This window comes from Salmo trutta, chromosome 11, assembly GCF_901001165.1.
Source record: "Salmo trutta chromosome 11, fSalTru1.1, whole genome shotgun sequence".
In the NCBI taxonomy this organism is placed as follows: Eukaryota; Metazoa; Chordata; class Actinopteri; order Salmoniformes; family Salmonidae; genus Salmo; species Salmo trutta.
The window spans coordinates 20927967-20949192 of NC_042967.1; the positions used below are offsets into that span (position 1 = coordinate 20927967).

Genomic DNA, 21226 nt, shown 5'->3' on the forward strand with positions numbered 1-21226 from the left:
TTCCAGATACTTCCTTGGGTCATTGACTTCAATTAATTCATTATGCATCTTCTGAAACTCTCTGGCTGCTCTGCCACAGATGTGTTGTTTGAGAGAAACCTCACATTCCTCACTGGCTTTAACTTCTGTGTGTTGTTGCAATGTTTTGTTAATTATTCTAAGCAGTTCTTTGATGTGAGTGTCATGGTAATCGGTTTTGCTTTTCACCCTCTGGGTTATAAACTCCTGACACTGTCTTATGATGTCATCACAAAGATCTTGTAGTTTTTTCCTGTGATTGTTGGGATCATCATACTTTGCTATGTTTTTTGCCTGCTGCCACCAACTCTCTGGATCCAAAACAAAAGCTTTTCTCCCACAATTCACCAGACTGTTTCCAACCACCATCTTGTTGACATGACTCCCAATAGTTGTCAGATTATCACGTAACATGAGGAAGGTAGCTTGAGCCACATCTCTTCTTGGGAGTCCTTTGAAGTATATCTCAGACAGAGTGTTCCTCCACATGATTTCAAACTCTTCACTGAGTTCCTTATCTGATAGAACAGATTCTTTCTTTCTACAGTTCTGTAGCAGAGTCAGAATCTTCTTTTCCATTGTACTTGCCTGAGAACTTTTGATGTTGTCCAGTTCTGTCATTCCCTCTTTGATTTCAACAGCTTCTTGCAATTTGTTCTTCACTGTGTTTTCTGTCTCTCGTCTCAGTGTTTTAGCACTGGACACGAAATCCTCCTTGTATTTTTCCACCAGATTGACATGGCCATCTTGCTTTTCAAAGTATTTTACCAGATTGTCTTGGATTTCCTTTTCTCCCTCTGCAAGCTTCTCAGATGCTTCTCTCATCAAGTTTTGTAGCACATCTCTTATGAACCTCTGGGGATGTTGATCTGTCATGACAATACTGGATATTTTAGTTTCAGCACTCACCATCCATTTATAATACATCTCCTTCTGGAAGGTCCATTCCCAACAATTGTATTAAGAGCATAATCTGGAGTATGCATCTGCAACCAAGCTGTTTCTGAAACTGAAGATGAATTTCTCAAATTTAACAGACTCCCACAAGCTTTGTGTCCACTTCAGGAAATATGTCAAGTTATCTTTTCTCTGGCATTTTCTGAAATCTTTCATCAAGGTCTTCTTGAAGCCATACACAGCCTCACTGTAGCCAGCGTTGACTGGAGCCATAGGTGGAGTCCCATGCCAGAGTCCTGGGATGTACCAGCTACTTGTGTCTGGATCATACTCCATCACATCAGTGAACTTGGTGATATTCTCCTTCTTCTCCATTCTGGCTGCTGCCTGGGTCATTTCATTCAACTGTTCCAACAACTTCTTCCTGTCCCTCATGTTGTTGTCATGAGCAGACATGTCTGACACATTCTGGTGCACAAAATGACATACTGGCTTCTTCCCCACTTCCTTCATCCTGATAAAAGCATGAACAACATTCTGCAGAATGTCTTTCATCTCTGTGGAGTTCTCCATGGCGATGTTGATGATAGTGACATCACTGAGTCCTATCACCAGTGTTGCCAGTTCATTGTCATGTTCATAGCTATCATCTAGTTGAGCCAGCTGTGGTGATTTCAACCCCTCTGTGTCAATGATCATGATGAAGTCACATTTCAGCTCCTCCTTGAGTTCTTTATTGACTTTAATCAGTAGCATGAAGGCCCCTCTAGTGCATCTTCCACTGCTGACAGCAAACTGGACCCCAAACATGGAGTTGAGGAGAGTGGACTTCCCTGTGCTTTGGACCCCTAAAACTGAGACAACAAGGATCTTGCTGTCAGATTTCACAAGAGTATGAAGCCAAGTCAGAACAGCTGATATCCATTTCAGAGGGATATTTGATGCATCTCCATCCACAAGCTCAATGGGGAAGCCATCCAACAGCATCTGAGCACACAATCCAGGGAGATTCTCCATCTGTTTCCTTTGAGGGCTACTTTCAGGGAGGGAGCAGGCAGCTTCATATAACTGGCCCAACTCACGCAGGAAGTGTTCAAGACCTAAGGAACAGTCAGATAATTGCTTATCCAAATGTTTAATGACGTCTTTTTTCTCAGGAGAATGTTGGCAAAGGTCTTTGTACCGGTCCCTCAAGCCAGACAGGTTCTGAAGTGACAGATTTTCCAGATTTATCTGCATCCATTTGAGGAAATAGGAACGCTCAGGTCCTGAACTTGACATTCCTAAAAGGAAGTTTGCCATTGCATCTGACATGTTACATTTATATTGCTTCTTTCTCAGTTCTATTTCCTTTTTCTTCAGAGAGCTCTTGTAGTGTTCAATATTTTGATCCCCTGCTTTTCTCAGTCTACATCTCTCTTTCTCCAACTGGGAAAGCTCTTTCCAGATTTGCCCTTGTAAGGGTAGCTGCTTGTCTTTGAATTTAATTGTATCTGTGATGCTGCTGGTGATTTCATCTGCCATCTTCCTGGCACTCTGACACTCATCACAGTCTTCATCAACCAGAATCCCAAACTGATGAGCCACGTCAGCCATGTTTTCAATTGTCAATCTGTTTTTACTTTTTTCGATGATGTCACCCACAGATGACTGCAGGGTTTTGACGAATTCTGCATCATTCTGCTTCTTCTTCACAATCACATTTGTTGGGTTGATACGGCAGTTTGTGATAATTTTCTTCAATGTGTCCACCCTGAATGTTTTTTTCTGAGAGTTGACAACCAGAAACAACTCTGCTTTTGTGATTTTTCCTTCCAAAACCTTGAGATCTGCCTCCAAATCATCAGTGAAAATGTAAACTGCAGCTGATGTTTGACACAGAAAGGAGAACTGTTTTTCAAAAGACCTGATGTCTCCTCTGAGATTGGCTACAGCGACAGGTTCTTCGAACATGTCTATGTTTCTGTTCCCACATGGAAAGTACCAGCTGATTTCAACCAGACCATCTGAGATTCTATGAGGGAAATTTCCACATTCCATATCATGATGAACAAATGTGTCATGGTACTGCTGAGGGTTACTAAGCAACTTGTTCAAAATCTGAGACTTGGACAAGCTACTCTCTCCTAGCCTAACAAAGGACACCATAGGAATATCAGAGAGAACTATTCTCTCCTCCACAAAAGCCTTTGTGGCTGTTTGGGAAGAGAGTCTAAACTTCTTCACTATGTCCCTCAAGGCCCACAGCGTCAGAGTGCTTTGTTTTGTGTCACAGTTGGGCAGCAGAAGAGGAACAGCAAACTGACACGTGGACATTTTCTGGACCATCTCCTGCTGCAGGAAACCATCTGAACACAGAAACAGGGCTGTAATCAGGTCCAGTGGATTAATTACATTGCTACTATCAGTGTCAGTGTCTAGGTTGTCTACACCATAATAGGAAACCTCCTGGTCAGTGTTCAGACATTTCACACTCCTAGCATTCACATTTGCCATCATTAATTTCTTAAGGAAGGCCCCTGGAAGTGACTGCATAGTGGTAAGAGGTTCATCTGATGTAGTATTAGCATTTATCTCAAGGACAGTACTTAATGTCAGCTTGTTTTCATAATGATCTTGTAGTCCAGTCTTTGACAACAGCTCCCTGAGACAGGATCCTGTAAATAGAAAGGAAAAGATAGCCATGATTACAAATCCTCTTCAGCGTGTAGCAGAAAAGCACACTAACAGGTGTTTTACACTGTACTTTGGATGAAGTTAAAGCAAGCAGAGGCAGACCATCTCTGTGACACAGTGACTCACAGAAATGGAAGCAAGCATGTGAATTCAGATACAGTATGAGCTCTGAATCCATTGAGCTCCTAAACTCCAACGGGAGCTATTATGAGATCAGATATGGTATGGTAATTTCTGTTTGGATACATTTGGAAGCAGCCATTTTCCTGCAACACCAATGAAATATCCATTCAATGGACAAATTGCAAGCTAACTGTGTTTGTGATAGAACTATATCATATAGAACTCTATACATTACAGCATGGAATAAAGGTACAATAACATGTCCTGTTTCTAGAACTATATCAGTATCTCTATATATTACAGCATGGAATAAAGGTACAATAACATGTCCTGTTTCTAGAGCTATATCAGTATCTCTATACATTACAGCATGGAATAAAGGTACAATAACAGGTCCTGTTTCTAGAACTATATCAGTATCTCTATACATTACAGCATGGAATAAAGGTACAATAACATGTCCTGTTTCTAGAACTATATCAGTATCTCTATACATTACAGTATGGAATAAAGGTACAATAACAGGTCCTGTTTCTAGAACTATATCAGTATCTCTATACATTACAGCATGGAATAAAGGTACAATAACATGTCCTGTTTCTAGAACTATATCAGTATCTCTATACATTACAGCATGGAATAAAGGTACAATACCATGTCCTGTTTCTAGAACTATATCAGTATCTCTATACATTACAGCATGGAATAAAGGTACAATAACAGGTCCTGTTTCTAGATCTATATCAGTATCTCTATACATTACAGCATGGAATAAAGGTACAATAACAGGTCCTGTTTCTAGAGCTATATCAGTATCTCTATACATTACAGCATGGAATAAAGGTCCTGTTTCTGTAGCATGATGCAGCTTGATGTACAAGTAGTGTACACACCCTGGACAGGAAGCTAGTCTATCATAGAGCCTTACCCCCAATATATCTCCTTAATGCTGAGTGCCAAGCAGAGACTAATGTAGTCCCAGTTTTACACTGTTTGTTATGACTCAGCCAGGGATCAAACTCCCAATCTACCAATCTCAGGGTGGTTGGTCGAATGATAAACGTTGATAAACTTTCCAACAGTTATTGAAAGAATTATAGATACACTTCTCCTTAATGCAACCGCTGTGTTAGATTTCAAAATAGCTTTACGGCGAAAGCACATTTTTCAATATTCTGAGTACAGAGCTCAACCATCAAAGCAAGCTATACAGATTCCAGCAAAGTTCTGGAGTCAACTAAACTCAGAATTAGTATTATAAATATTCACTTACCTTTGCTGATCTTCGTCAGAATGCACTCCGAGGACTCCTACTTCCACAAGAAATGTTAGTTTTGTTCGAAATACTCCATATTTATGTCCAAATACCTCCTATTGTTCGCGAGTTCAGATCACTATCCAAAGGCATAATGCGCGAGCGTAAATCCAGACACGAAAAGTCAAAATGTTCCATTACCGTTCGTATAAACATGTCAAACGTTGTTTACAATCAATCCTTAGGGTCTTAACATAAAACATAGATAATATTCCAACCGGACAATAGCGTATTCATTCCAGAAGAAAAATAAGAAACGGTGCGCTCGCGGGCTCCTCAGACAGTCCACTGATTGACTGAGCTCCTATTCTCTGCCCAGTAACAGGAGAAGGATGAAACAAGTTTCTAAAGGCTGTTGACAGCCAATGGAAGCCTTAGGAAGTGCAACGTGACCCCACAGACACTGTAGTTTCGATAAGGATTCAAAAGAAAAACTACAAACCTCAGATTTCCCACTTCCTGGTTGGATTTTTCTCAGGTTTTTGCCTGCCATATGAGTTCTGCTATACTCACAGACATCATTCAAACAGTTTTAGAAACTTCAGAGTGTTTTCTATCCAAATCTACTAATAATATGCATATCCTACCTTCTGAGTCTGAGAAGCAGGCAGTTTAATTTGGGCACATTTTTCATCTGAACGTGAAAATACTGCCCCCTATCCTTAACAGGTTTTAACCTCTCTGGGGTATGTGGGACGCTAGCGGGACACACTATTCAACAGCCAGTGAAATACCAGGGTGGGAAAATTCAAAACAACAAAAATCTCATAATTCAAATTTCTCAAACATACAACTATTATATCCCATTTTAAAGATAAACTTCTCGTTAATCCAACCACATTGTCCGATTTCAAAAAGGCTTTACGGCAAAAGCATAACATTAGATTATGTTAGGACAGCGCTGAGACAAGAAAAACCACAGCCATTTTCCAAGCAAGGAGAGGCGTCACAAAAACCGCAAATACAGCTAAAATGAATCACTAACTTTTGATGATCTTCATCAGATGGCACTCATAGGACTTCATGTTACACAATACATGTATGTTTTGCTTGATAAAGTTCATATTTATATCCAAAAACCCAATTTTTACATTGGCGCGTGATGTTCAGAAAATGTATTGCCTCCATAACTACCGGTGAATGAGCAAATCAATTTACAAAAATACTTAACATAAACGTTGATAAAATTTACAACAGTTATTGAAAGAATTATAGATACACTTCTCCTTAATGCAACCGCTGTGTCAGATGTCAAAATAGCTTTACGGAAAAAGCACATTGTTCAATATTCTGAGTACAATATTCTGAGTACAGAGCTCAGCCATCAAAGCAAGCTATACAGTTATCCGCCAAGTTCTGGAGTCAACAAAACTCAGAAATAGTATTATAAATCTTCACTTACCTTTGCTGATATTCGTCGGAATGCACTCCCAGGACTCCCACAAGAAATGTTTGTTTTGTTCAATAAACTCCATATTTATGTCCAAATACTTCCCTTTGTTCGCGCATTCAGATCACTATACAAAGGCAAAATGCGCGAGCGCAAAACCCGAGACATAAAGTCAAAAAGTTCCATTACCGTTCGTAGAAACATGTCAAACGATGTTTACAATCAATCCTTAGGGTCTTTTTTATCGTAAATATTCGATAATATTCCAACCAGACAATAGCGTATTCATTACAGAGGAAAAAGAAGGAACGGTGTGCCTGTGTGACAGCGCAGTAAACAACTCATTGGTCTCAGGCAGTCCACTTGTTGAGTCAGCTCTTATTTTCCCCCCAGTAGTAACAGTAGAAGCATGAAATAAGGTTCTAAAGACTGTTGACATCTAGTGGAAGCCTTAGGAAGTGCAAAATGACCCCACAGACACTGTAGTTTGGATAGGCAATCACTTGAAAAACTACAAACCTCAGATTTCCCACTTCCTGGTTGGATTTGCCTCAGGTTTTTGCCTGCCATATGAGTTCTGTTATACTCACAGACATCATTCAAACAGTTTTAGAAACTTCAGAGTGTTTTCTATCCAAATCTACTAATAATATGCAAATATTTGACTCTGGGCCCGAGTAGCACGCAGTTTACGCTGGGCACGCTTTTCATCTGAACGTGAAAATACTGCCCCCTATCCCAAACAGGATAATCTGAGTACAGCGCTCAGATATCAAAACAAGCCATACAGACACCCGCCATTTTGGAGTCAACAGAAATGACAAAAATGACATTATAAATATTCACTTACCTTTGATGATCTTCATCGGAATGCACTCCCAGGAATCCCAGTTCCAGAATAAATGTTTGTTTTGTTCGATAAAGTTCATCTTTATGTCCAAATACCTTCATTTTGTTCACGCGTTAGGTTCACTATTCCAAATGTAAGGCACGCGCTTACTATGTCCAGACGAAAAGTCAAAAAAGTGATACTAAAGTTTGTAGAAACATGTCAAACAATGTACAGAATCAATCTTTAGGATGTTTTTATCATAAATATTCCATAATATTCCAACCGGACGATTCCTTTGTCTTCAAAAAAGAAAAGGAACACAGCTAACTCTCACGTGAGCGCCTGCCAATGGGCTCATGTAATTTTCTCACTCATCTAATTCCAGGAGCTCTTATTCTCCCTATTCACAGTAGAAGCATGAAACAACGTTCTAAAGACTGTTGACATCTAGTGGAAGCCTTAGGAAGTGCAAAATGAACCCTATGTCACTGTATACTGTATAGGCAATCACTTGAAAAACTACAAACCTCAGATTTCCACACTTCCTGGTTGGATTTTTCTCAGGTTTTTGCCTGCCATATGAGTTCTGCTATACTCACAGACATCATTCAAACAGTTTTAGAAACTTCAGAGTGTTTACTATTCAAATCTACTAATAATATGCATATCCTACCTTCTGAGCCTGAGTAGCAGGCAGTTTACTACGGGCATGCCTTTCATCCGGACGTCAAAATACTGCCCCCTACCCTAGAGAAGTTAAACAGCCATCACTAACATTGAGTGGCTGCTGCCAACATACTGACTCAAATCTCTAGCCACTTTAATAATTGAAAATTGGATGTAATGAATGTATCACTAGTCACTTTAACCTCACTAGGGGGTGTGGGACACTCATAATAAAAATTCATGAACTATACAAGTGTTATACATGGGTTTAAAGATAAACTTCTTGTTAATCCAACCACGGTGTCAGATTTCTAAACGGCTTTACGGCGAAAGCATACCATGCGATTATCTGAGAACAGTGCCCAGCAGACAAATCATTACAAACAGTAACAAGCCAAGTAGAGGAGTTACACAAGTCAGAAATAGTGATACAATTAATCACTTACCTTTGATGATCTTCATATGTTTGCACTCACAAGACTCCCATTTACTCAATAAATGTTAATTTTGTTCGATAAAGTCCATGTTTATATCCAAAAACCTCCGTTTTGTTAGCGCGTTTTGTTCAATAATCCACTGTCTCAAACAACAGCCGGTGAAATTGCAGAGTGTGGAATTTAACAAAACAGAAATTATCATAATGAACATACATAAAAGATACAAATGTTATACACCAGTTTAAAGATAAACTTTTTGTTAATCCAACCGCTGTGTCAGATTTCAAAAAGGCTTTACGGCGAAAGCAAACCATGTGATTATCTGAGGACAGCGCCCAGTAGACAAATCATAACAAACAGTTAGCAGCCAAGAAGAAGAGTAACAAAAGTCATAAATAGCTTTGATGATCTTCATATGGTTGCACTCCGAAGACTCCATGTTACACAATAAATGTTCGTTTTGTTCGATAATGTCCCTCTTTATGTCCAAAAACCTCCTTTTTGTTGGTGCATTTCGTTCAGCAATCCATTGGAACAAAGCGCGTTCACAACAGACAGATGAAAAATCGATAAAGTACAATAAAAGTTCGTAGAAACATGTCAAACGATGTTTAAAATCAATCCTCAGGTTGTTTTTGTCATAAATAATCAATAATATTTCAACCGGACAAAAGCTTCGTCAATAGAAAAGGAGAAACAAGAAAGGTGCGCTCCCGATCGCGTGCTGGACTCATGTCTGGAATTTCCACTGTCCACTCATTGAAAGTGCTGTATCTCCCTCATTTTTTCAGAGTAAAAGCCTGAAAGAATGCCTGAAGACTGGCCACATGTAGAAGAAGCCAGAGAGATCGTGAACTGGGTCCTAAGTCTTTGTATAGTGGATAGGCTTTCAATGGAAAAACAGCCTTTCAAAATAATAGTACTTCCTGGATGGAGTTCCTCAGGTTTTCGCCTGCCATATCAGTTCGGTTATACTCACAGACATTATTTTAACCGTTTTGGAAACTTTAGAGTGTTTTCTATCCAAATCTACCAATTTTATGCATATCCTAGCTTCTGGTCCTGAGTAGCAGGCAGTTTAATTTGGGCACGCTTTTCATCCAAAATTCCAAATGCTGCCCCCTACCCTAATGAAGTTTTAAACAATGCCACTTTAAACAATGTTTACATATCCTACATTACTCATCTCATATGTATATACTGTACTCTGTACCATCTGCTGCATCTTGCCTATGCCGTTCGGCCATCGCTCATCCATATATTTGTATGTACATATTCTTATTCATTCCTTTACACTTGTGTGTATAAGGTAGTTGTTGTGAAATTGTTAGATTACTTGTTAGATATTAATGCATGGTCGGAACTAGAAGCACAAGCATTTCGCTACACTTGGATTAACATCCGCTAACCATGTGTATGTGACCAATAAAATGTGATTTTATTTGGTTAGAAGCATTGGATTTAGTAAATTCTAATTAATTTGGATGTGTGTGGCAGTGAAAACTGTTTTCACAACGTAATGTAAGACACAAAAAGTCTGCATCCCCAACAAATAGACAGCTGGATTCAGGATTCTTGCAGGGTTTCAAGTTCAATGTCTAATTGAACTGTTAAATGTTTACCATATTATATAATGACAAACATAAATGTAGCCATAGGGCAGCACATATATTTGCTATCACTGAAACTCACTTAGATAATTCCTTTGATGATACAGTGGTAGCAATATATGGTTACAACAGCTACATAAGAAGCAGAAATGCCAATGTGGGAGGTGTTGCTGTATACACTGAGTCTACAAAACATTAAGAACACCTTCCTAATATTCAGTTGCACCCCTTTTTGCCCTCTGAACAGCCTCAATTCGTTGGGTCATGGACTCTACAAGGTGTTAAAAGCGTTCAGGGATGCTGGCCCATGTTGACTAATGCTTCCCACAGTTGTGTCAAGTCGGCTGGTAGTGGATCTCTACTCTGAATAGCTAGTTCCATTTCCTACCACAGATGCTCAAATGGATTGAAATCACTGTCATATTTGTGGAACCATTCTTGGACAATCCTAGCCTTGTGGCATGGGACGGCAGGGTAGCCTTGTGGTTAGAGCGTTGGGCTAGTAACCGAAAGGTTGCAAGTTCGTTCGAATCCCTGAGCTGACAAGGTACAAATCTGTCGTTCTGCTCCTGAACAAGGCAGTTAACCCACTGTTCCTTGGTCGTCATTGAAAATAAGAATTTGTTAACTGACTTGCCTAGTTAAATAAAGGTAAAATAAAAATGGGGCATTATCCTGCTGACAAAAATACATTAGCAGATGGATACACTGCTGCCATGAAGGGATGCACCTGATTGGCAATGATGTCCAGATATCCTGTGGCATTCAAACGTTACTCCACTTTTCTCAAGGGGCACAATGTGTGTCACAGCTCACACCACCACGTGTGTGTCTATATACTCAGTGTGCAGTGCCTTCGGAAAGTATTCAGACCCCTTGACTTCTTCCACATTCTGTTAGAACCCAAGACATGCAGGAGTGGCTTTGGGACAAGTCTCGGAATATCCTTGAGTGGCCCAGCCAGAGCCCGGACTTGAACCCTACATCTCTGGAGAGACCTGAAAATAGCTGTGCAGAGACGCTCCCCATCCAACCTGATGGATCTGCAGAGAAGAATGGGAGAAACACCCTAAATACAGGTGTGCCAAGCTTGTAGCGCCAAACCCAAGAAGACTCAAGGCTGTAATCGCTGCCAAAGGTGCTTCAACAAAGTACTGAGTAAATGGTCTGAATACTCATGTAAATGTGATGTTTCAGTATTAAAAAATTATACAGTTGCACAAATTTCGAAAACCTGTTTTTGCCCTGTCATTATGGGATATTGTGTGTAGATTGATGAGGGAAGAAAATAATTTAATCAATTTTAGAGTAAGGCTGTAACGTAACAAATTGTGGAAAAAGTGAAGGGGTCTGAATACTTTCCCAAATACACTGTCTCCTGTGTGTAATGGTCATATGGGCAGGTATTCCAACAGTTTCCAACAATCTTTTTACTGTTGCCTAGGTTTTAACTTGAACCCATATGCATGTATACAATCCTTTATGGTCATATGTACCTCTGTGATTAATTATCATTGATTGTGCACTAAAGTTAATTGGATTGTTCCCGCACCCACCATGTGTCATGTGCGTAATGGTCATATGAGATTAAATGTGTATATTTTGGGAAGTGAGCAATCAGTTTGTTTCTTTGAAATGACAAAGCTCAGTTTTGGATCAAAACGTTGTCGATAAAGCAGTGAATTGAGAGCTTTAACAGTGTTCAAACGTTTTCTTAACTGTAATTAAAACAGAACACAGGTAACCTCAGCTACACACTGTGAAAGGCTGCAGTGTAATAGCTGAAAAGTGACTTTCCAAACCTTTAGTAAACCCAGCTATACACTGTGAGGATAAACAGATAGTGTGATAGATCTGTCAGTTTCCAATTAAGGGATAGTTACTGTCTGAACTGTAACGGGTAACACAACTATGGTAAACACAGGTACAATCAAATCAAATGTTTTGTCACATTTCACCTTACAGTGAAATGCTTACTTACAATCCCTTAACCAACAATGCAGTTAAGAAAGAGAAGAGTTAAGAAAATATTTACTAAATGAAATAAAGTTTTAAAAAAGTAACACAATAAAATAACAATAATGAGGCTATATACAGGGGGTGCCGGGAGCGAGTCAATGTGCGGGGCTAAAGGTTAGCGGAGGTAATTAAGGTAATACGTACATGTAGGTAGGGGTAAAGTGACACTTGCATAGATAACAAACAGCGAGTAGCAGCAGAGTAAAAAAAGAGAGGGGTCAATGCAAATAGTCCTGGTAGCCATTTGATGAACTGTTCAGCAGTCTTATGGCTTGGGGGTAGAAGCTGTTATGGAGCCCTTTGGACCTAGTCTTGGCGCTCCGGTACCGGATTATTTGACAATTTTTAGGGCCTTCCCTGGTATAGAGGTCCTGGATGGCAGGAAGCTTGGCCCCAGTGATGTACTGGGCCGTATGCACTACCATCTGTAGTGCCTTGTGGTCGGAGGCCGAGCAGTTTTCATACCAGGCAGTGATGCAACCTGTCAGGATGCTCTCGATGATGCAGCCGTAGACATTTTTGAGGATCTGAGGAACCATGCCAAATGCTTTCAGTTTCCTGAGGGGGAGTAGGCTTTGTCGTTCACTGTTCACGACTGTCTTGGTGTGTTTGGACCATGATAGTTTGTTGGTGATGTGGACACCAAGGAACTTGAAGCTCTCGACCGGCTCCAATACAGCCCACTCGGTGTGAATGAGGGCGTGCTCGACCCTCCTTTTCCTGTAGTCCCCGATCAGCTCCTTTGTCTTGAGGGACAGGTTGTTGTCCTGGCACCACACTGCCAGGTCTCTTACCTCCTCCCTATAAGCCGTCTCATCGTTGTCGGGGATCAGGCCTACCACCGTTGTGTTGTTGGCAAACTTAATGATGGTGTTGGAATCGTGCTTGGCCACGCATTCTTATGTGAACAAGGAGCACAGGAGAGGACTAAGCATACACCCCTGAGGTCCCCGTGTTGAGGATCAGCATTGCAGATGTGTTGAGGCCTACCCTTACCACCTGGGGGTGGCCCGTCAGGAAGTCCAGGATCCAGTTGCAGAGGGCGGTGTTTAGTCCAAGGGTCCTTAGCTTAGTGATGAACTTTGAGGGTAATATGGTGTTGAATGCTGAGCTGTAGTCAATGAACAGCATTCTCACGTACATGTTCCTTTTGTCATCTGTGGATCTGTTGGGGCGGTATGCAAATTGGAGTGGGTCTAGGGTTTCTGGGAGGATGGTGTTAATGTGAGCCATGACCAGCCTTTCAAAGCACTTCATGGCTACAGACGTGAGTGTTGCGGGTCGGTAGTTATTCAAGCAGGTTACCTTGGTGTTGTTGGGCACAGGGACTGTAATAGAGCTGAGATGTGAGTTTCCATTGGAAACTATGACAATTACTATCTGTACTGTAAAATAGGGTAAGAGAAAACTATCGCAACCCAGCAACTGTGTGAATAAACAACAGTGTAATCTCACTATGGTGGCATAAACTCAGCCCAATATTGGAAAATGAAGCCAACAGTGTAATATTACTGTGTCTATAGTAAACACTGCACAATACTGTATGATAGTATATACTAAGACCCACAGTATCAGTCTTAGTCTCGAACACTCTCCGTGAAGGGACTTTCTACCTCACACACGATTATAGCTTATTTCTTGCTATATATGTGAGGGTTCAGGTTGGTAGGACATAAGGGAGTGTTTATAACTGTGCTTAGTCCTGCATTGGTCACCTCTCGTTAAACTAGCTACGTTGCGTCGCTCGTTCACCATGGAACTCACAAGAGTCTAGGCAAGATTTCTGCTCCCTGTGAGAGATGAAATATGGTGCTCCTCGCAACACCTAGCTCATTCTCAGGGGAGATCTGCAAGCCCGCCGGAGAGAAACAGTAGTACAGCGGCAGCTATTTAAGGGGGTAAGCATTATCACTACCCAGTACACAGGACTAATCTGAAATCCTTACTCAGAATGTATTCTGCTGAGCAGAAGGATATCATACTGGAGTGATCCAATATAGTGCAACATAACCCCCTGGACATCCTGGAAAAGAGCTGTAATGATGCCAACACAGTCAAGCAGACAAACTGGGCTGAGATGTTTCATGGCCTGGCTAAGTGAAAAGGGAACCATTTTCTCTTTTGAGATAACTACAAAAGAAGGGTTGAATACTATTCTGGGGGAGTTTTATGTCAGTGTGAGGAATATTAAGGTTGAAATGTACAGGCTGAGCAGCTACACGGGTCTCTGTACCCAGTTAAACTGCTACATAACGACCCCCCTCTGAACCTTTCCTGGTGTCTAATGAAAGACTCAACATCCAACAACATCTTCGTGGGCACCGTTAAGCAACTGCAGTGACGGGGGAAGGACAAGACAACGCACCATGCAGCCATCAGTGAGCAGGACCACGAGAACATAAAGAAGTTAACAGCAGTAGAACCAGACACACCTGGGGCTCGTAATGAAAGTGTGGTTCAACATCCAACTTTACCAGAAGAGGCACCGAGGGTAACTAACAACTGGCTTTTACCCGGACTACATTGTCTGGTGAAAGGATGAAATAAAACTAAGTTACTCATTAAAAGTACATTTTTTATGAAAACATGTTGTTCATCTTTTTTTAATCTGTTGGCAACCGTTTTATAAAAGCAATAAGACCCTCGAAACAGGGAATTATCATGAATAACACCCTCCTAAGAACAGCCCTTAGTCAGGAGTTATACACATGATAGTCCCCAGGTTCTCAAGCCTTATTACTTAAATATATATGAAAAGAATACTGTGATTATAAATCCTCTCCACAATAACAAGTGTTTCACCCTGTACTACTGATAAAGTTAAGTAATGTACTTCCTTACTTGTGGTCAAGGTTGTTGACACCAGTTGACTTTGCTTTCCATTTTCCAGCACAGTACAGACAGTGACAGAGTATTCAGTAGCAGGTTGCAGGTCAGAGAGAGTGATGCTGTGTGAAGATGTGGTAGTGATGTGTGGTTCTGTCCCTGGACAGCGGTAGGAGATCTGGTAATGATGTTGGGTTTGATCCAATCCTGGTGGCTGGTTCCAGCTAACAGCAGCTGATGTGGAGTCTACTGATTTAACAGTCATCTGGTCTGGAGCAGGAAGTACTAAGGGAAAATACATTATTGTCAGGGCTACAGTTTAACTCCAGAAATATACTACAGGAGGAAAAAGTTGAATAGTAGTTGAAAAAGAATTAAAGGCCAGCTGGAAGAAATAAGCTTAAAACACATGTTTGATTTGTAATGTAACAAAATGTCTGTTCTGGTTACTGGTAAAAAGATGATGAGCTGTAACAAGGTAAGGTAGATCTCTTACTAGTGCAGATGGTTGTAGAGACAGGTTCACTCTGTTCCCCATTCTTCAGCACAGTAGAGACACTGATGGTGTACTCAGTACCAGGTTGCAGGTTTGAGAATGTGTTGTGGCAGTCTTTAGTATTCTCTGCATGGAGGTCTGTTCCTGGGCTGCAGTAGGATATGAGGAAGCGCTGTGGGACTTTCTCCATTCCTTCAGCCTTGGACCAGTGGAGAGTGAAGGAGGTCTCTTTCAAATGGTCTATCTTTAAATCTCTGGGTGGGACCACTGGAACAAAAATATTTTTATGTTAAGAAGATCCATAACAATATCTCTTAAAACATGACTAAAACCAAACTCTTTACCTGTGGATAACGATGCTGAGACCCATCTGCTTTGTCTGCCATCTTCTCCCTCTGTGGCCACACTGAACTGGTACTTTTCACCAGGCTGGAGACTGTTTATTTTAAGATGATACCCGCCTTTCACTCTTGATGAGTCCGTTTCCCCCAGGTCACACCCCCAGGTCACTCTGAACTGGTGTGGCCCCTTCAGTCCCTCAGGAGAACCCCAGCTCAGAGACACGGAGTCTGATGTCACTGACAGGACCCGGATCTGCCCAGGAGGGGGCAGCACTGGTGAAGACATGACAGGAGAGAAAAAACAGACTTAATTGGAACCACAAATGCATACTACTTTATCAGAATTTAAGAAGTAACAAATTCTTAAACAATAATAAAACAAATGGTATATACATAATTGTTCACAAGTTATCACTAAAGATCTCAAAGAACAACTTTTGGGTCAATTCATTATTGATTGTACATGCACTTACCGTCGACTGACTCTGGCCTTAGGCGTTGCTCTCCATCAAAAGTCTTGAGCAATGGAAACAGAGTAAGAAATCATTTAATTGAAAAAACGAAATGTTTATGTTGCAAAACAAGCAATGACAAAGCTTGTAGCTTTAACTTGCATTAACCTGTATTGGCGTATCTTCTGTAATAAGTACACTACATTGCCAACAGTATGTGGACGCCTGCTCATCAAACATCTCATTCCAAAATCATGGGCATTAATACGGAGTTTCCACTAGATGTTGGAACATCGCTGAGGGGACTTGCTTCCATTCAGCCACAAGGGCAATAGTGAGGTTGGGCGATTAGGCCTGGCACGCAGTCAGTGTTCCAATTCATCCCAAAGGAGTTTGGTGGGGTTGAGGTCAGGGCTCTGTGCAAGCCAGTCACGTTCTTCCACACAGATCTCGATAAACCATTTATGTATGGACCTCGCTTTGTGCACAGGGGCATTGTCATACTGAAACAGGAAAGTGCCTTCCCCAAACTGTTGCCACAAAGTTGGAAGCACAGAATTGTCTAGAATGGAACAAAGGGGCATTGCCCGAACCATGAAAAACAGCCCCAGACCAATATTCCTCCTCCACCAAACTTTACAGTTGGCATTATGCATTCGGGCAGGTAGCGTTCTCCTGACATCAGCCAAACCCAGATTCATCTGTTGGACTGCAAGATGGTAAAGCGTGATTTATATATCCACTGCTCCAGAGTCCAATGGCGGTGAGCTTTATAACACTCCAGCCAACGCTTGGCATTGCACATAGTGATCTCAGGCTTGTGTGCGGCTGATCGGCCATGGAAACTAATTTCATGAAGCTCCCGACGAACATTTAGTGTGCTGACGTTGCTTCCAGAGGCAGTTTGGAACTCGGTATTTAGTGTTGCAACTGAGGACACGCGCTTCAGCACTCTGAGGTACCGTTCTGTGCGCTTGTGTGGCCTATCACTTCGTGGTTGAGCAGTTGTTGCTCCTAGACGTTTACACTTCCCAATAACAGCACTTACAGTTGACCGGGGCTACTCTAGCAGGGCAGAAATTTGACGAACTGACTTGTTGGAAAGGTGGCGTCCTATGACGGTGACATGTTGAAAGTCACTGAGCTCTTCAGTAAGGCCATTATACTGCCAATGTGTGTCTATGGAGATTGCATGGCTGTGTGCTCGATTTTATACACCTGTCAGCAATGGGTGTGGCTGAAATAGCCAAATACAGAAATTTGAAGGGGTGTCCACATACTTTTGGCAATATAGTGTATATTCAGGTATAATGAGGGGGTAAATCAACTACCTGTTTTCCAGCTTGTTTTATCTCTTCAATGATCGTGTCATGACCTTTGTGATTTGTCACTGAACACTCCAAGCAGATCAGCTTCTGGTCTGTCCTGCAGAACACCTCCAGAGCTCTGTGGTGTTCCTGACAGAGTCTCTCCTGCAGGTCTCCTGTCACCTCCACCAGGGTGTGTCTCTGTAGTTTAGGTATTGTGTAGTGCTTCCTGACGTGGGTCTCACAGTAGGACACACTGCAGGTCAGACAGAACTTCACAGCTTGGACCTCAGAGCAGATATCACAGGGTACCTCTCCTGGCCTGGTGGGAATTGAAAATAAGAACCTGATCCCTTCAGTTTAACACATAACGGCCTGATAATATAACACATGGTAACCTACCTATCTGTTATCATGATAATATAACACATGGTAACCTACCTATCTGTTATCATGATAATATAACACATGGTAACCTACCTATCTGTTATCATGATAATATAACACATGGTAACCTACCTATCTGTTATCATGATATAACACATGGTAACCTACCTATCTGTTATCATGATAATATAACACATGGTAACCTACCTATCTGTTATCATGATAATATAACACATGGTAACCTACCTATAACTATCTGTTATCATGATAATATAACACATGGTAACCTACCTATCTGTTATCATGATAATATAACACATGGTAACCTACCTATCTGTTATCATGATAATATAACACATGGTAACCTACCTATCTGTTATCATGATATAACACATGGTAACCTACCTATAACTATCTGTTATCATGATAATATAACACATGGTAACCTACCTATCTGTTATCATGATAATATAACACATGGTAACCTACCTATAACTATCTGTTATCATGATAATGTAACACATGGTAACCTACCTATCTGTTATCATGATAATATAACACATGGTAACCTACCTATCTGTTATCATGATATAACACATGGTAACCTACCTATAACTATCTGTTATCATGATAATATAACACATGGTAACCTACCTATAACTATCTGTTATCATGATAATATTACACATGGTAACCTACCTATCTGTTATCATGATAATACAACACATGGTAACCTACCTATCTGTTATCATGATAATATAACACATGGTAACCTGCCTATCTGTTATCATGATAATATAACACATGGTAACCTACCTATCTGTTATCATGATAATATAACACATGGTAACCTACCTATAACTATCTGTTATCATGATAATATAACACATGGTAACCTACCTATCTGTTATCATGATAATATAACACATGGTAACCTACCTATAACTATCTGTTATCATGATAATATAACACATGGTAACCTACCTATCTGTTATCATGATAATATAACACATGGTAACCTACCTATCTGTTATCATGATAATATAACACATGGTAACCTACCTATAACTATCTGTTATCATGATAATATAACACATGGTAACCTACCTATAACTATCTGTTATCATGATAATATAACACATGGTAACCTACCTATCTGTTATCATGATAATATTACACATGGTAACCTACCTATCTGTTATCATGATAATATAACACATGGTAACCTACCTATAACTATCTGTTATCATGATAATATAACACATGGTAACCTACCTATCTGTTATCATGATAATATTACACATGGTAACCTACCTATAACTATCTGTTATCATGATAATATAACACATGGTAACCTACCTATCTGTTATCATGATAATACAACACATGGTAACCTACCTATCTGTTATCATGATAATATAACACATGGTAACCTACCTATAACTATCTGTTATCATGATAATATAACACATGGTAACCTACCTATCTGTTATCATGATAATATAACACATGGTAACCTACCTATAACTATCTGTTATCATGATAATATAACACATGGTAACCTACCTATCTGTTATCATGATAATATAACACATGGTAACCTACCTATCTGTTATCATGATAATATAACACATGGTAACCTACCTATCTGTTATCATGATATAACACATGGTAACCTACCTATAACTATCTGTTATCATGATAATATTACACATGGTAACCTACCTATCTGTTATCATGATAATATAACACATGGTAACCTACCTATAACTATCTGTTATCATGATAATATAACACATGGTAACCTACCTATGTCACGTCCTGACCAGTAATAGGGGTTATTTGTTATTGTAGTTTGGTCAGGACGTGGCAGAAGGTATTTGTTTTATGTGGTTCGGGGGGTGGTTGTGTGTTTAGTGGTGCATTTGATTTATTATTCCGGGTTTTGGGCAATGTTCTATGTTTAGTCTAGTCATTTGTATTTCTATGTTTAGGTAATTGGGGGTTGGACTCTCAATTGGAGGCAGGTGTTTTCTTGTTGCCTCTGATTGAGTGTCCTATAAATAGGTATGTGTTTGTGTTGGTATTTTGTGGGAGATTATGTGCTGGGTATAGCTTTGTTGCCTTACCGGCCTGTTATTAGTCGTTGTGTTTGTTTTGGTTTCCCTTCAATGTCCAGTCAATAAAAGAAGATGCGTGCACATTTTCCCGCTGCGTCTTGGTCCACTTTACCCTACGACAACCGTGACAGAATCTCCCACCAATCAAGGACCAAGCAGCGGGGTAAGGAGCAACGGGATAATTATATGGACTATCGGGAGTTTTGGACGTGGGAGGAGATTATGGCCGGAGAGGGCCCATGGAGGAAGTCTGGTGAGGACCGGGAACGCTACCGGGGAACACGGCTGGCTAGGAAGCCGGAGCGGCAGCCCCAATAAATTTTTTTTTTGGGGGGGGGCACACGGGTAGGTTGGCTAGGCCAGGTAGTGGACCTAAGCCAGCTCCCCGTGCTTTTTATGGGGAACGTATGGAGTGGAGAGCACCGAGGTATGCGGAAGTACGCACGATCTCGCCCATACGCACGCACAGTCCAGTGCGAGTGATCCCAGCCCCTCGCAAATGCCGTGCCAGAGTGGGCATTCAGCCTGGTAGGAGGATGCCTGCGCAGCGCATCTGGCCACCGGTGCGCCTCCTAGGTCCAGGCTACCCTGCGCCTGCTCTACGCACGGCAAACATCAGGCCCCTGCACAGCCCAGTTCGCCCTGTGCCAGCACTTCGCTTGTGCAGGGCTACTAGTTCCATCCAGCCAGGACGGGTTGTGCAGGAGGTGTGATCGAGACCACCAGTGCGTCTCCACGGCCCGGTATATCCAGTACCAGCACCACGCACCAGGCCTCCAGTATGTCAGCCCAATCCTATTCAGCCTGTTCCCGCTCCTCACACTAGCCTTAAAGTGCGTGTCTCCAGTCTGGTAGCTCCACGGCAACAGTGTCCAGTCCAGAGTATCCGGCAACAGTGTCCAGTCCGGAGCCGAGTGAGTCTGCCTACAGTCCGGAGCCGAGTGAGTCTGCCTACAGTCCGGAGCCGAGTGAGTCTGCCTACAGTCCGGAGCCGAGTGAGTCTGCCTACAGTCCGGAGCCGAGTGAGTCTGCCTACAGTCCGGAGCCGAGTGAGCCTGCCTACAGTCCGGAGCCGAGTGAGTCTGCCTACAGTCCGGAGCCGAGTGAGTCTGCCTACAGTCCGGAGCTCATAAAGTATAGTACAGGGTCTACAGTGACATGTGTCAGGCCGAGGTACTTGGGAGGAGTGGGCTGGTCAGGGGGTGGTTTGAGGCCCGAGCCTAAGCCACCTCCAATGTAGGAGGTTTGGGGAGGGGGGGTGTAGCACAGGAGCCGTCGTTGACGGCAGCCACCCTCCCTTCCCTCCCTTTAGTT

General features: G+C 41.5%; 1 protein-coding gene and 1 long non-coding RNA gene across 5 annotated transcripts in view; both read right to left on the minus strand.

Moving 5' to 3' along the window:
* Positions 1–660: 660 nt before the first annotated feature.
* LOC115202444 (up-regulator of cell proliferation) overlaps positions 661–21226 on the minus strand; it is a 43172-nt gene continuing 22606 nt past the window's right edge. Inside the window, exons 5-10 of the mRNA XM_029766589.1 lie at positions 17430–17727; positions 16120–16162; positions 15650–15919; positions 15306–15572; positions 14825–15094; positions 661–3572 (exon numbers count right to left, since the gene is read on the minus strand). Coding sequence (XP_029622449.1) covers positions 979–3572; positions 14825–15094; positions 15306–15572; positions 15650–15919; positions 16120–16162; positions 17430–17727 — 3742 coding nt within the window. The 3' untranslated portion in view covers positions 661–978. The remainder of the gene's footprint in view (positions 3573–14824; positions 15095–15305; positions 15573–15649; positions 15920–16119; positions 16163–17429; positions 17728–21226) is intronic.
* On the minus strand, positions 17743–19659 carry LOC115202470 (uncharacterized). Of its 4 annotated transcripts, none has more exons than XR_003879986.1 (3): positions 19557–19659; positions 18366–19436; positions 17743–18281 (listed from the first exon to the last, which is right to left on the minus strand). It is a non-coding gene; the product is annotated as an uncharacterized LOC115202470 (long non-coding RNA). The 4 variants fall into 4 exon arrangements; XR_003879988.1 differs by lacking the exon at positions 19557–19659 and having other exon boundaries at positions 18366–19319; positions 19359–19504; XR_003879989.1 differs by lacking the exon at positions 19557–19659 and having other exon boundaries at positions 18366–18737; positions 18777–19504.